Source organism: Helicoverpa zea, chromosome 7 (genome assembly GCF_022581195.2).
Source record: "Helicoverpa zea isolate HzStark_Cry1AcR chromosome 7, ilHelZeax1.1, whole genome shotgun sequence".
Taxonomy (NCBI): Eukaryota; Metazoa; Arthropoda; class Insecta; order Lepidoptera; family Noctuidae; genus Helicoverpa; species Helicoverpa zea.
Genome location: NC_061458.1, coordinates 2,072,254 through 2,088,985, shown reverse-complemented (window position 1 = coordinate 2,088,985; position 16,732 = coordinate 2,072,254). Strand labels below are relative to the sequence as shown.

At 34.6% G+C, this 16,732-nt stretch overlaps 1 protein-coding gene across 1 annotated transcript in view; it reads left to right on the top strand.

The window, feature by feature from the left end:
• Positions 1–2,061: 2,061 nt before the first annotated feature.
• Positions 2,062–16,732, top strand: part of LOC124632170 (aminopeptidase N) — a 39,705-nt gene continuing 25,034 nt past the window's right edge. The window contains exon 1 of the mRNA XM_047166878.1: positions 2,062–2,194. Coding sequence (XP_047022834.1) covers positions 2,173–2,194 — 22 coding nt within the window. The 5' untranslated portion in view covers positions 2,062–2,172. The remainder of the gene's footprint in view (positions 2,195–16,732) is intronic.

Here is a 16,732-nt window from a genome sequence, read left to right as displayed (position 1 = left end):
TCTTAAAAATAGAACAGCAATTAAAACGAGACATGTTTATTTTTTCATTAAAAAAATGGAAGAGAAAATTATTACTGTTTGGAGGTAAGAGGAGATAATAGTTCGATTTTCAAATTATTTTTACAGGATGCCAACTGAATTAGTTTCGATATAAGTAAAATCAGTTCCAATAACATGTAGCACTAGATTCTTCATCTTAATTAGGTTGTGCCTCTATTAATAGCGAGCTATGATTGTCAATCATAGAACCTTGATTGCCGTTAATTAATCGCGCCGCGTAGGTGTTCGGTGTAATTGGCGAACGGTGTGCCACTTCATATGTGTTAATTAGTTCGATTTTACCTTACTAAGTATAGCTTGTTAATATTTTTCTCTAGTATTAGTTGGTTCGTGAATCAATTTTGCTGGTAATTCGGAATTATTGATTAATAAGTAGATGTTTAAATAAACGCTAGATAGTTGTCTCGTAAGTATGACTTTAGGTCAGTTAGGGACTTAAATTAATTGATGCTGAATGCTCACTATGAGCTGTGGATTCGCTACCCATACAGATAAACTCGTTTAGGTTATACTTTAATGGTTACATAAAATCAAAGACATTAAACATAATTTATTATTCTAGCAATATCTATGTATAACACACACATGTTGTTTTTGTCAAGACTGCCACGGTAAGAACATTAAGAATATGGTTCATCATACTATTCATGGATCCTGAAATACTTCCTCTTATAAAAGTAATTTTAGGCTTCCATATCCCAATCTATGAAGGAAATGTATTTATCACCATGGTAATAACATCCATAATTCATGATTGAATCAATCAAACTCCAAAATGTATAAATAAATATCCATCTTTAGTGAATATCGAAGTAAATAAATCATTACTTCAAACGTAACGAGAAGTATTGATACTTAATTTGTTTCAAACCTATCCCCAATTACGTGTAAACCAGTTGATTGAACAACTGAAAATCATTTATAGTCTTATTGTAAAGGCTTCTAATGAGCAAGGAGGTTCGAATGCTGATGAAAGCCCGCGGGAAACAGCTTCAATTTGAGGGAACGCAAAACTGCCGGTTGATTCCATTATAAGTAGGGTCACTGTGAGTTTTGGATTTTCTTGGACGGTTTTCAGGACTTTTTTTGTATCAAGCAAAAATTAATTAAAAAAATAAACAGGAGTTTTCATCATCAGTATTTTTATCGTCCCACTGTAGGTCACAGGTTTTCCATAGAGTGGAAATTTATTTAAAAAAATCAAGGATAGTTATCTATACTAATATTATAAAGAGGAAAACTTTGTTTGTTTGTGTGTAACGAATAGGCTCAAAAACTACTGGACCATTTTTACCATTCGAAAGCGACATTATCCACGAGTAACATAGGCTATATTTTATCGCGGTACGGGCAGTAGTTACCACGGGACGCGAGTGAAACCGCGGGGAAACGGCTAGTTATTTATAAATGGACTTAAATTAGGTACTTAAAATTGTATTTGGTTTCTGGGACTGGTTTCGTACTGTGAACATATTACATTGTTGTGTCATTTTATAAGTATCAAATCAACGAATTTAGTAAACAATTGCCTAATTGTTTACACAACATAAATACAAAGGCAAGATTTTCACAGCATCCTTCATTCAGCGTCATGTTGTATTGGATTCAGATGATTGAATTTCTGTATAATTGACTTAGTTGCGGTTTCAGAGCAGGAGGTCTGTCTATTTTGTTTGTTTTATGGGAAAATGAATAGATAAATTCTCGATGCTATGAAACAAGTCACAACAGTAAAAATAAATTTTATGTCGTTCAAAAACTTCCAACTTTAATGTTTAAACAGTACCCTCCCCTATAAAAATGTTCCTGTTAAACTGACTAAAAAAAAAAACATTTTAATCTACACCTACAAAGAATATGGTGAAAAAAACAAGATTAAGTTATAACGTGCATTAAAACCGACGGACGAACACCCCAATTAATCCCACACCATGGTCACCCTACGCATAAGGGCAAATATCTGCCCGTAGCCCAATCCCGCGTTGAATCTGGGCGGACCCGCAGTCTCGATTCGACCACCGCCGCGATACCACGCGTGTTGTTCTACAAAAAACCTTCCCGCCTTACGAAACGTCGCTATGGACGGACATAGAACCAATTAAAATCAACACAATGGATTATACGTCACAGATAGGTATATTATTTTTTTTTATCCTACAATTGTTTGTCGCGAGATGGTCGATAGTGTAAACAAATCGTGCTAAAATGGTGAGTGGAATATTCTGAATACGGGTTTGTTTGGACGGGTTTCGGATGTCTTTGTATGTGTAGGGTTGATTTTACAGATAATAAAAAATAGTTGTCAATTAATACATCATTGCTTTATGTTACTTAAAGGTTTTCTGTTGTCATTTTCATCTTTGATATATCTTTTTTAAGTGCATCAATTATCAAAAAATTACAGGTTCCTTTAATGTTATTCCAAAAAATAATTTGTATTTTTTTATTACAAATTGCTCAGCAATTGTACATGTGTTTATAAGGCTGTTTTGTTTTCATTTTTATTTTTGATATTTCTTTTTTAAGTATATCAATTTAACTATCAAAAATCTACGGTTCTTTCACTACGTTATTCCAAAAAAATATTTGTATTATATCTAATTTTTCAGTACAATTTTTCAACAAACCTACACCTTAAGACAATGTATATTTTCACGTAGGTACATTTCGAGGTAGTAACATTGGCATTGATTTATGCTATTTTTTATAGTTTAAACAAAGCAATGGTTGTTCAAAAACCGCGGTAAATATAGGACTTCAAACGGCAAACTGTATTTACTAACAATGTTTAACATGTCTTGTGTCATAACAGAATAAAAATATCGGTGGCATTAGGTAACCCGTAGGTACCTATAGGAATACATTTTTAATAATTTCTTCAATGTAGACAACGTTTTATTTAAAAATAAAATTACTTAATTTATACTAATAAAATAATATAATGTTTCTGTTTATTTGCTTGTACCCTAAAAGTTCCGAAACTACTGAAACCGATTTGATTTTTTTTCTCTCTGTTGGTAAGCTACACTCTTTCCAAGTACCATTGGATCCCGGTACGTGCAGTAGTTCCCACGGGCAATCGGCTTGTATTTTATAAAAATACGATTCTTAGATTGCTTAGTAGGTATTAGGTACAACTTATGTCCTTTAGGTAATCACGTATTACACAATCTACAACTTTCCATACGGGTCTTTTACGCGTTAAAAATAACTAGGTACTATAAAGATGACTCCATCTTCATTCTTAACTAAAATGACCTGAACAATTTGTTTGTGCCCGAATAATCTCAATTTTAATAAACAAATTACTGATCCTTAAAAAGATTCTGCGCAATACAAGGGCATATCTTAACAAATGTAGGCATATAATAACGAAAGTATGTATTGTGGGTATATCTGGATGTTTGTTCCTCAATGACTCTTTAACGTCTCAACAGATTGTGATTAAACTTGGCAGGAATATAGCTTACTAGCTGTTTACACGGATAAAATAGGTACATGTAGATGTGTTATTCAGGAGTAGTTAAGTTTTCCAACAGTTAATTATTTTTCAAATAGGTCCAGTTGTATAGTATTTTTTTTATCTTCTTTATTTAAGGGATTTGTACACAATGAGCGAGGTATCAATCCCATCGTACTTTGATAAACATATTGACTTACTTCCTAAATTAATATTGAACCTAAATTACTATCGGAACCTTTTACAAACAAACAAGCAAATAAAAGAATATTTCCTCTTCGTTATAAAGAGATTACGTCAGACATCATTTCCAACACCATTAGCTGATCTTTATGCTACCTTTAGAATAAAAAAGAGTCCATTTTAAGTACATAGGATTCCACTTTTCGCCAAATAAGCTGTAGTTTCCTTGATCAGCATAAATCTATATCTATGGTTTTGCGAGTTATAAAAGAAATACGCGATTTCGCATAAGGAAAAACGTATCTCTTTTGTTTTATGTTTATGCGTTTGTAATAGCTATTGTTATTTATTATTCTAGTTGTAAAATCAGCTGTTTATAAGAAAACTGTAAAAACTTTGACTTGGTAGAATACTTTAAACGAAAGTGGCTACTAACACATATTATCATCATAAATAATTGTGTGGTGATGATCAGTCGTATTCTTAAATATCTCTGTGATCAAAAAAAGAGTAACTGAAAAAAAAGAAGTTTCTTATTTCGTTCGTACCTAATATAATTTACATTTATTTTTAAAGTTATTACATTATACTTAATTGACTTAAACTTAACTTGATTAACGCTCAATCCTTCTCCGTGTGAGAGGAGGCCTGTGCCCAGCAGTAGGACTATAAAAAGGCTGTTACTTAACGTAACATTATACTTAATTAAACAAATGCTAAGGTACCCAACAGGTTTACAATCTACATTTTTACATAAAGAAACCCTTTTGTTCCACGGCAATTTTCAAAATAAAGCCCGCTTTCCCCATGCTACAACTACACAAGTAAATTAGTCATCGACAACAAAGTTTGGACAGTTCGTAGTTTGTTCGCAACATTGGAACATTTTCAGTTTTAATTTGATTACTAGCAATTTGCTCACAGTTGCACCTGCGTTTGTTTACTTTGGGTTTGAATAGAAACTGTATTTTTATGAAACGTTTTAGCTTATGAATGGGTTATAACTTATAACAAGTTTGATACACAAGAACCTGAATATATCTGAATTAAATCTCTACTATAGTATACAGGTGTTTGTGAAATTCTGGCTGTCATTTGAACATTGACATTCGTCACAAGACAGAAAGTCTGACGACCTCTCTTACCAAAGGCTATTGGGTTGCCCGGGTAGCTGAGTTGAGAAGGTTAGCTCGGCAGTCGCTCCTTGTAAAAAACTGATACTCAGCTGCACCTGGTTAGACTGGAAGCCGACCCCAACAAAGTTAGAAAAAGGCCAGGCAGATGATTATGATGATATTTGTAAAATTCTAGGTTTCTAAAGTTTTAGGGAGTAATTTCTGTCAACTGAAAACTCATTTACCGATAGAAAGATTTTATCATTTAAAGTAGCTCTCACAGAACGCAGGTTAAACCACGGAAAAACAGCTAGATTTTTGCCTAGATTAACATAAAGAACTTTTATTTGCACGATCCTTAAAAATGCATCAAAAAACGACGAAATACAAGTACTTTAATATTTGCAAAAGTATAAGACTTCAAAATTGCACTCAAAGAATTTTCGTCGAGTATCCACGATATTAAATTGTAGGAAGGAAATAGTGAAATGGAATTTCCTTGTCGACACGAAAATCTTTATCCGTTGTCTGTCTTTGTCGGGAAATTCGATGAGGGTCAAACCCTAAACTTTTCGGAACTCACATCAAGGAATATTGATGGCCATTATATTCGTGCCTATACTAGGTTAGAAAAGATTTTATTGTATACCTACACATATATACAGACTAGGTTCTACTAACAATTTCATAGCCAGAGCCAGATAAAAAGTAGCCTTCTTTATAAATGAGTTTGCCAGTTGAAGCTACGTCTCACTGAAATAATTTATCAAATCGGTCCAGAAGTTCCTGTTATGAGCGTGTTCGAGCAAGCAAACAAACAAACTCTTCAGCTTTATTTACCTCTATAGTGTAGATTTGAGGAAGACTAAAGAAAATAAGTTTTTTGGTCAAAAATGCTATAAAAAAAGCTTAGATACAATCCTTTCTACATATTTTACTAGTAAAATTTCCGTGGTATCACCCGCATATTGAAGAAACTTACACGTGACAGGGACCTTCCTCAGCGTACCCTTTAATAATATAAGTACTCAAAGATTTATAATAAACATGAAAGGAACAAAGCGATAACAAAGTCGATAAGTGCGGCATTCCCTTTGTCGGGAAGTTTGACAGTTTGTGCTAAAGTTAGTTTGCAAGTTATTTGTCTGCGGTTGTAAAATTTCACGTTTTAGCTAAGTTATAAGCCTTGGTAACAGTTCCCCACGGCTTTACCTCAGTTCTTTAAGAATTTTATTGAAAAAAGTCCTTACATCTTCATAGCTTTTTCTCAACTAAATTATGCCGAGGTCGGCTTTCAGTCTAACCTTACTCAGGTTTTACATGGATTGACTGCCTATTTCCCATCGTCAATCCAGTTACCTGGGCCACTCGATATCCTTTGGTAAAATTGATTATGAGATATTCTGGCGTTTGATTACCTGTGAATACTGCCAAAGACCCACATTTAGCGTGTTGTCCGAAATACGCAGGAACTTGTTATGACATTAATCGTAGGTCCACTGAACCGATAAATTGGCTAGTTTCTGCTTTAAGCTTACACGTAACTATATTGCGTACGTTTAGAGAATAATCTTCATTATGATGTGTAATAATCTTTTATATTTACATTTCATGTTAGTAATATAAAGTAAATTTTGCCGATGATACAGAATCGCTACTTCATAAGTCACGTAGTATTGATTTCTGACACTTACGCGAATATTACACATTTAAATAAAACTACTTTTAAGGATTCGATCACGGTTATATTAATATTATTTAATCCCATCTGGACGTGACCATAGATGTTGTAAAGGATCCGAAACATCGGGATTAAATAATATTAATACAACCGCGATAAAATCCGTAAAAGTAGTTTTATTTAAATCACTCAGTACCTTTCACACATAATCCAATTTCACTCTCTAAGTCCTAGTTCCCACAAAAATGCATTACTCCCTTTATTTAGTTATTTCTCTTACAATCGTTTTTATATTTTATCTACTTTTATAGCCTAATATTTTTGACATATTTCACTCCTGTCGCGGAATTGGTTCGGCAATAATATAGTGAGCAGCTGGGTATTTTATTGCAAAAGTTCAGAGTAGTGAGCAGGGAAGGGTTAAATGGGTACATGTACTGAGGGTGATGGAATAGACACCTGTCGAGTTGGTTAACATTTTGGATATAAATCGTTTAATAATAGTGTTTGTAATAATTAATTACTAACTATATTTTCTATTCATTGTTAGATTAGGAGCTGTACTTACGCTATGGGATTGTATTTTCATGAAAAGTATTAATTATCCTGGGACAATTCTTTTGCCCTTTCACAGCTTTTAGTTAACACTTGTAGCAATTATATGGATAATACAGTAATTAATCAAAATAGATCATTTATGCTAGATTGAATTAATAATAACTTCAATCAAAATTGCAATAAATTCACTTTATTAATGACTGTTCTAACTTCGCCTTATTATTTCAAAACTTAATACAACGAAAGCTTTCACATTTCCATAACAAACAAAACAAAATATATTCAATCCAACCAAACAAATCCCAATACAATTATTCAAAAATAAACGTTCAAAAATAATAATTTATAACGCCAATATGTCGACCGTATTATCGAGTAATACAGAATGTCAGAAGCGTACGTTTCAATCTAACTCTCGCATGCAACGGTCTTTTCGTGTTCCAAAGACGTACCCTTTGTTACAATCACGTTTGGGTAACAAACAATAGAAAGGGGATGCATGTGGCTGAAAAGGGATGCAAGGGGATGGGGAAAGACCCTTATGCAACAATATATTAGCTTTATTTAGGGCTTATCTTATCGATAGCTAATGCATAGCCAGTGTTTTATGGTACAAGTTTATCTGCTTATTTTAGTCAGTAGAAAATTGGTACGGTCTCTAACAGTCTGTTTTGTGATTGAACTGTAGGGTTGAATTTGTAGGGTTGAATGAATATATAAACTTGAGGGTTTTGTTGGTTGCATAAATTCTAGTTTGGAAGTCTATTTTAACCACAGACGCCGAAAGAGGTATGTTTTACCATATTTGTGTCCTTTTATTGTACCGTTGCCCTCATATATAACATAATCGATTCATCCGTGAGCATATTAAAATGTACAAAAATGAAGTCTGATAACGTTTACTTAAAATATGAAAAATCACAGATTATTCAGTATTATTCCAAGTAATACTGATATAGAATTTCCAATATTATTAACGATGGCATAAACGAGGATAAGCTTACCCATTATGTTTTAAGACCTTGTCGAATCACCATCGATCTTACCACACATTATACCAATACGCCTCCTTCTAATCTTCAGGATCAAAAGGTCTTATATTGTTTGTATCTACTCCCAAACATTTTATAAGAACAACAGAATATCGACGAAGCTATCTCAGATAAATCCCGTGTCAAGGTGAGGATTAGATTTTATCCCGCTAGTGTTGAGCGAGTTTCGAATAATCGAATAATTCATTCGAGCATTCGATTAATCAGTTATAACCACAACAGCAGAGTCGTAATTACATCAAACCGCAGCAACTGTAGAGAATTTGCATTTCACAGAATTGATTGAACTCAAATATTTACTGAATTTAAAAGCGAGCTTTTCAATTGATTGCAGAATATTTTTCCATCCTTTAACTTTCATAAAATAAATAAAGGAATCAAATTCATACCGATTTCCAGTAAATTCCCTTTATATCGCTTATAATCGAATAAATATTGTATTCCATTGTTTGCAATAACAAAACAAAATCGATTTTTAAAACATTTGGTTCATCACTAGGCGTGCCCTTGGGGTAAAGAATAACGTTTTTCTTTGTTATCTCTATGGATCAATAGCTCTTATTTGAATATCACCATAAAGGGTTGCGACAAAAATGTACCAATGTTATTGTGACATTTCTGAGGATATGTGGTACAATGTTGTACCTTTTGGGATTAAGAGATCGCTCCAATTTTATCTATCTTCCGGCCTCTAAGCCCGAGGGAAGGTATATTTTTGAGGAAATTGTTTTAGGATTTATTTTCTGTGTCATTCGTGTTGAGAGCTCGTGGCTAAAGTAACGGACGGGTCGATCGATTATAAAGTTAAGTGGTTGGTCGTGGATGGGTGACCGTCTTGTAATGACGAGTGCTTCCATTTTTGGAAGGTATGTTAATAATACCGTGGGTCCCGGGTGTCATTTGAACATCTTTGCCAGTCGATATTGGTAGTCAGAAGCCAGAAAGTCTGACAACCAGTCTTATCAAGGGATATATCGGGTTGCCCAGGCAATTTTCAGTAGCTAGTTAGTTAATGAAGGTATGATAAAAAGCCTTTCTGAATCGAGGGTTTACCGTGTTGCCTTAGAGCGTCTATATATGTTAATAGTATTTCAAAACAGAAGCTTTGGGCATAACCACTAATTATCCCAAACTACTAAAGGATAATTAGTACGTGACTGGAAATAAGCTTTGCAACGTTATATTGTTGTGTTTCAGCATTATATTTAGACTAGCTGTTTCCAGTGACTTCCAGTAGGAACAACTTCCCGAACATGGATAAGGAGTAGCAATGTTGTTGGCCCTTTGAAATGTTTGTTACTGTTTATTTTATTTTTAGATAAATGTGTGTATCTTTAAAGGTTGGCAACTATTCATTAAATAGCAAAGATAGACAAGGTTGAAATAAATTCAAACTAGGTACTAATAACGTTATTTTCTCAGTAAAATTTTATTATCCACGAAAAGGAAGTTTCGTAGTTATGTGTGAAATAAATCAATCAATTGAACACGATTGCTTTTATGTGTCGGATGTTTTTCTTTTAAATGTTATTTGTGTGTGTGTGTGAGAAGCCAGTGTGGTGTATGAGTCATTTCGTAAAGGTCGAACCTTAATGAAATCTGTGAGATAGACTGTCTTGACGTAAAACAATCTTGTAAAAATTGGAAGCTCATCTCACCATAGTTGGGTAAAGGAGCGTTTTTGGTACTTAAAGAAGGGTATATCTCTAAATCCCTACGTGCTAGTGCAACTTTATGTTCTGGACTTCGATTATGTATCAAATATTCTACAAGAAATTGTATATTTCACCTTTGCACCAAAAAAAATATATTTGTTGACCAGTGTTATTGATTAGATAACACATGGGTGATAAGAATCTCTTTTCAAAAGGCGAAAAATATCTAACCAAACATCAATTTCTCGAGAACGTCCACTTAAAACTTCAATTGCTATAAAGGTGACTCCACAGGTTGCTATTGTACGTACGTGGCCGCGAATGGTCACTAGACGTACATTTGCGATTCAATGAGTCTCGCGTCTGGCTGGACCAATTGTCGCGATTGCTGCTTTACATAAGCTCGGATGTTCCGTCCGGTTTTGTTTGAAAAGCATGCTGGGAATCGAATTTGATTTAGGTACTTTTGAGTGTAAAAAAGCATGTTACCTGGATAACTGGGTTTAGCAGTCGATCCATTCACGAAAATTGATGGGTTCGTATGGAAGCGGAACTCAACACAAATTAGGTAGGAAAGTTTTAATTGTAAAATGCTTAAAGTTATACTGTTATGAATAAGTTACCACATTTGCTATAGTGTTTCTCCCCTTTAAAATGTTGGCTTTGTATAAAAACATGAGAATTCGTTGTTTGCCGAGATGTCGATGTGTTGTCGATGTCGACATCCTAATATAAGATCCTCTCAAAGGTTTTGTATAGCAATACAAGCCATGACATCACTTTACCTCAATCCAGTCTAGACTAAGGTTATGACATCACGATATAATTAAGAGGATAATAAATAACCATATAACCTAAGACGCTAATATACCACTTAAAAGCTTTATTAACATATCGGTTTTAGGGTCATTTTCACTAACAAGCTAACCGACCTTTTTGCTGGGGAGTTTGTTGCGCAAATTCTTCTTCCCAGCAAAAACACATAGGAAGTGGTGAAGGGCGGGCGTTTTGGGGGCTGCCTTTTATAAATTTCTGACGTTCTAAAAGTGCTGTTTTGTAGCCTAATTTGAATAAATGACTTTTGATTTGATTTGATTTGACCGAGAAACCGAGAAACAAAACAGCTGTTTAAACTAAAACCTCTAATAGTAGAAGGTTTAGTCAATATTGCTTGAATCCCTTGTTTTTAAAACGAATCATTACTAAACCAAAGATGAATAAGTTCGAAGTACATAGTCTGTTTTTCTTAAAAAACACTGTTTACTTGGAAAATAGAACGTGAAAATTCATAGTAAACAGTTGGTTTAAGATAATTGAGGTTTATACTATCAATGAAAAGCTAAAAATAATTCCAGGATCGACGTAAAAATGTTAAAACACCGATAACGTAATCAACTATTAGTGAAATTGACCCTTAACTATCAAGATATCCTACTCGCAATAAAAAGTTGTACTTAGTATTAATAAACTTGTCGATAAGAGGTCGATAAAAATGAAATAAGTAAATCTAGAGCCTTCCATAGTACGTACCTATCTCGGTTCTCGGTGAAGGTAAACTGGGTAAAGGTGTGTGCATAGTAAAGTACACGTTAATAAGTGGCTATTATTTCGCAAAACTAGTTTTTCCTTGCACTCCATCAGATTTTTATACTGCTAGTATAATTGAGAATAAATAAAACTTCAAAACGTCTAGATTAAGTCTAATTTTTATGATCATAATTCTCGAATTCATAAGACTTGACTGGACTAAATATAATTGTAATATTTCTAAATATTTGTCAGAATACTTAAATAAGTTTTTATTTTTTTAAATAGCTCTGTTTCCTGTTCATTGGTATTTTTAAATTGTTGAGAAGATAGATCACAACTCGAAAAGGTGCACTTACATACAATGATTATTTGAGGTGCATTACTTTCTGCAAGAAACGAGTAAAACCGCAGACAAACTGAAGTGACATACACAGAATTAATTCTGTAGATATTATGTTATATTTATCTTCGCATTATGCCAATCAGAACCAGTTTATAGTGTGTTACTTGTACGAACAAACACAAGGTGTTCGCTGAATCAATATTTAAGTATCCCATGCTCGTTATTGAGAGCAAATGTTTGAATTTTATATAACACCTGTAATATTGTTACGTGGGAATAATGGAATATTCTTTGGTATAATGAAAAGTCCTTCAAACGGCCTTGGTTTCGGAGAAAATGTATCTTCAAGTCTTCCGGAGTTTTCTCTAGTAACCTTGAGTCCGGAATTATTGGTTCAGCATTCAATCCAAAAAATATACTGAGTTACATATAAATTATTATGATGTGTTACATTATTGATATATGCATCGACTAACGTAAATGATTATGTCTTATGGCTTATGCCATCTGAGTTTTACCGTCTTGACATCTCTCAATTGCCCTGAATGTGTGCATAACCCGAGATTGATCTACTTACTCCCATTTATGTGAGTGTGTGTGAATCTCCGATTACCTTAACTTTTTTATCCAAAGCGAATCTTTTTCTCATTTCCTTAATTTAAAAAGAAAAAGCTGTGAAAGAATTTAATTAAACATACTGTCTATGTACGTTCGTCGTTTGTCTAATATCCCGGGAGCGGAAATAATTCCAAGCGCGTGCCATGAAAAGGAAGAATATATATAAAAGAATATCGATTCTTGAGGAATATAAGAATCTTTGTGTTACACTGTTGCTATGTAAACATTACATTATGTTATGTAAACTATGGAAGGTGGGAAATTGAAATAATACTAGTCTTTGTATGCACTTACCTTTAAAACGAATGCACTGGTTTGGGGTTGATGCACAAAGGTGCGGTTTTAGTTGAATACTCGAGATGTTTTTGAACAAAAGTTTGCAACATCATTTTAGGGTTTAATTATTTCGGTAAAGGCGACGGTACAGTTGTACATTCAGACAGGTAAAAATGTACAGAAAGTTCTACCCGGAAAGCAATTATTAAACAATATTACTCTCTTATGATCTCTCTTAGAGGTCTGTTTTACAATTAGATAATTATTTTAGCAGTCAAACTGATCCCCAAAATGAGCAACCGAACCAAAGAATCGATCTCCCTACTAACATACTATTCGTCATCCTCCAAAAAACCTCTTAAGACTCAAGCAAGCCTTTTTAAAATTCGTTTTAAGCTACTCTCAAGCTTATCCAAGCAAACAAACATACTGCTGAAGTTTTTTGGGCCACCCAGTCCAGTCCTTTGACACAAAAGGCTGGTTTCTTTAGTAAATTCAGGCAGTATTCATGCTTCAGATTGCACAAAGCCGACGGCTGGTATATGCTCATTAAGTTTTCAAAGCCCGTGTGTGCTAGGAGATTACTTGGTACAAGCAAAGTGCATATAAATTATGCTTTTAATAGGTGGTCGTGTAGTGGTTTAAAATTTTACAGTGTTGGTACAAAAAGGGTAACATTTTGTTAGAAAAAAATGTGACTGTCTATATTAACTTTATTTCTGTGTCTATGTATATCTCTACACTTATGAATAACTAGCTTCTGCCCGCGACTTCGTACGCGGATCCTGTCCCTTATGCCAGCGACTACGGGATCAGCAAAATCAAAGATCTGAATCGTCTGATATTGAATTTTAAGGGCCCGTTGACTTGAAAACAACGGATACGCATAATCATTAGAAACGTTCCATATATTTAATTTTTGTACTTACTTCAACGGCAAAAGCACAGCAGACTAAATAAAACGCTGAGAACTGAACCGCAATAGACGTGACCATAGGGACAAAAGTAGTGATTCTAATTAGTCCGCATTTACCTAAGTTGTGTGTGGCAAAAATATTACACGTATTATTACGTAAAAAAAACATTAAATATTACTGAGATGACAAAGTCGTGGTGACTTAGTGGAAGTCGTGGTGGTTTAGTGGGTAGAGAACCAATCTCTCAAGTATGAGCGTGCGTCTTTGATTCCAGGTCTGGCAATTACCTGTCAATGCAACTTTTCTAAGTTCGTATGCACCTACTTTCTACGTATATTTTGGATACCAATGACCGTTATTTGGAGGGGATGTTAAACTGTAGGTTCCGGCTGTCATTGAACATTCTTGGCAGTCGTTATGGGTAGTCAGAAGCCAGTAAGTCTTACCAAGGGGTGTTGGGTTGAGCGGGTAACCGGGTTGTGGAGGTCAGATAGGCAGTCGCGCCTTGTCAAACACTGGTACTCATTTGCATCGTGACTGGAAGTCGACCCTAACATAATTGTCACAAAGGCTCTTGAGATAATAACGACAATAATAAAATGAAATATAAGCACCGCAGGACATCTGAGGCTGATGACGGGAAGTAGCGACCCCGCGGGGCTGTATATACTGAGTTCTCCAGGGAGAGTATACTGTCCCCCATGTTGCTATTCAGTGACTGATTCCCGGGGGCCCAGTAAGTGAGCTGGCGAGTTTCCACCTGCCATTTTTACATGTATCTAATACATTGTCATCGGCAGGTGCCATAGTTCCCGTAGTTTCCCCATTCCTAGTCCATTAGCATCCCATCACAATAGCCCAAGTAGTTTTCATCCACAGTTAGCAATAGTATAGCACAGAACCGGGGATTGTCTTTTTTTTAATGACGTTCACCGGGGATTGTCCTTGGGTTCATTTCTATATTGTATAAAGGGATCGATCGTCGGTTTTGTGTCACCATTTCATTAAAGTTGTCTCAAAAGGGCTTCAGCGTTTTGGCTTCGGCCCCATGTTCGCCTCCCAAAAATTCGGAACTCTGTAGTCCCGAGGTCCGGAAGAGACATAAGTAAAAAATAATAATGAGATAAAACGCAACAAATTCGGAGAGTGGGGGCTCGTGACGCCACATCTAGGTATGTAAAATTTGTACTAAGCAGTGATTTAACACAAAATTCAAGCGTGTTATATCTTCGTTATTATTTGTTTGTGAGAAGGAGAAAAGAAAAAATACGTGTCCATTATTTTAGGGTTATCTAAAAGAGGAACCAATTACTTTTTTTGATTCACCATACTTATTTCATAACATTCATTTCTATACATTTCAAGTGTAGTATTGCTCTTGAAGTTCCACATCAGGTGTTCCAGATCTTCGATTTTTATACGTCAACAGAGAGTGCTTATCAGATTGAACAACTTTTGCTAAAAAGTCATACCTCTATATGCTATAGTCTAGCTGGGCCCCTGGATTTCCACATCAGGTGTTTTAGATCTTCAATTTGTATAAGTCAATAGAAAGTGCTTATGAAATTGAATAACTTTTGCTAAAACGTCATACCTGTATATGGTACAGAGAAGCTGAGCTCTTGGGGTTTCACATCAGGTGCTCCAGATCTTCAAATTTATTATTTCAGCAGAAAATGCTCATCACAAGAAACAATTTTTGCCATGGCACCATTTTTGTATCTCTTATAGTTTTGTTGGTCTGTTGGAGTTCTGCATCAGGTCTTCAAGTTTCGAAGATAAATTATAGCCTATATGTTGACCAGGCTTAATACTGATACAACAAAGAAAAAATTATTGAAATCCGTTCAGTAGTTCGGAAGATTAGCGTGTACAAACAAACAGACATACAGACATACAGACATACAGACATACAGACAAACAGACAGAATTTTTTTTTTGGATTTGTGCTCCACTGCTGTTTCTAAACCCCACCCAATTATTATTTTTTTAATATACTCAATGTACAGACACAGTTTTTTTACAGATTTATTAAATGTATAGATATAGAAGAGCCAACATCTGCTCGTGGCTCAGAAACTATTGGAAACTATTGGAGAACTATCCCAATACAGGCTGTATTTCCCAAGGGACGCGGGTGAAACCGCGAGACAATCGGTAGCCAAATATATTTTGGTTATGGTTGAAGAATAAACACACCTTGGCCATTGTCTAAAAACACGCGCAAGGGCTTGTCAAGGGTATGTTTAAGTTAATATGCTTTTATTGATACATTTGTGTAAATAATACATGGATACATAGATATTGTTATTCTAACAGTATTAGATGGAAAAATAGAACGGATTTTGAAACGATTTGCTCGTAGCCTCTAGCGATATACCTATTGGAATAAGGAAAGATGTATCATTGTAATATACTAGGGTGTTTAGTTAAGAACGCGCGCACACTACAAAGATTTAGTCGGCCGATAAGTATATGATTTTTGCCTCATAAAGCAGTATGAAGATGAATGGAAGTACACACGTAAGAACGATTAGGTATTTGCTCGATATCGCACTAACTAAAAACTTTGATTGAATTCACAATTTTCTTTTTTTTTTCCTACTTAAAAACTCAGCAGTGGCTTAATACATGTTCGCACAGTTTTTAAATATATTTTTGCAACATTGGTCTTCAAATTACCTAGTATGTACCTTATTTAAGTTACTTAATTTGGACAATTCTCACGGTTAGTTAGTGTTACTATAAGTTGTTAGATTGGAAAACCAAACATGGTCGATGTTTTCACATGAATCGATGCTCGTTCTCAAGTTACCGTTGTCGATTCGTGTTTATATGAAGCGTGAGAATAAAGATGTTATAGTTTATAAGTATTGTCATTTGTTAAATGTACCTATATACTACCTACTATAACATAGTCTTCTTCTTCTTCCTGCCCTGTTCCCAAGTTATTTGGGGTCGGCGCAATATGTTTCTTGCTTCCATTTCTCTCTGTCAGACTAAGCCGGAGCTGCGGGATTTTTCGAAAGAGTTACCGCGTAACTCACAGCAGAAGGAGTCATTTGATGATTTTAGCGTGTGATTTTAGTGGATATGTAAAAAAATACGTCATATTAACATACAATCCCTTCTTATTCATGTTCTCTTTCAGGCAGTCAATCCATCTTTTCCTCGGTCTCCTTCTGTCTCTTCATTCTTTCATATTTAGCGTAATTCCCTAGTCTCTAGTCTAAAAGTTTTCATGAGTATTTCACTAAGTTATTAGATATGAGATACGAAGAGGG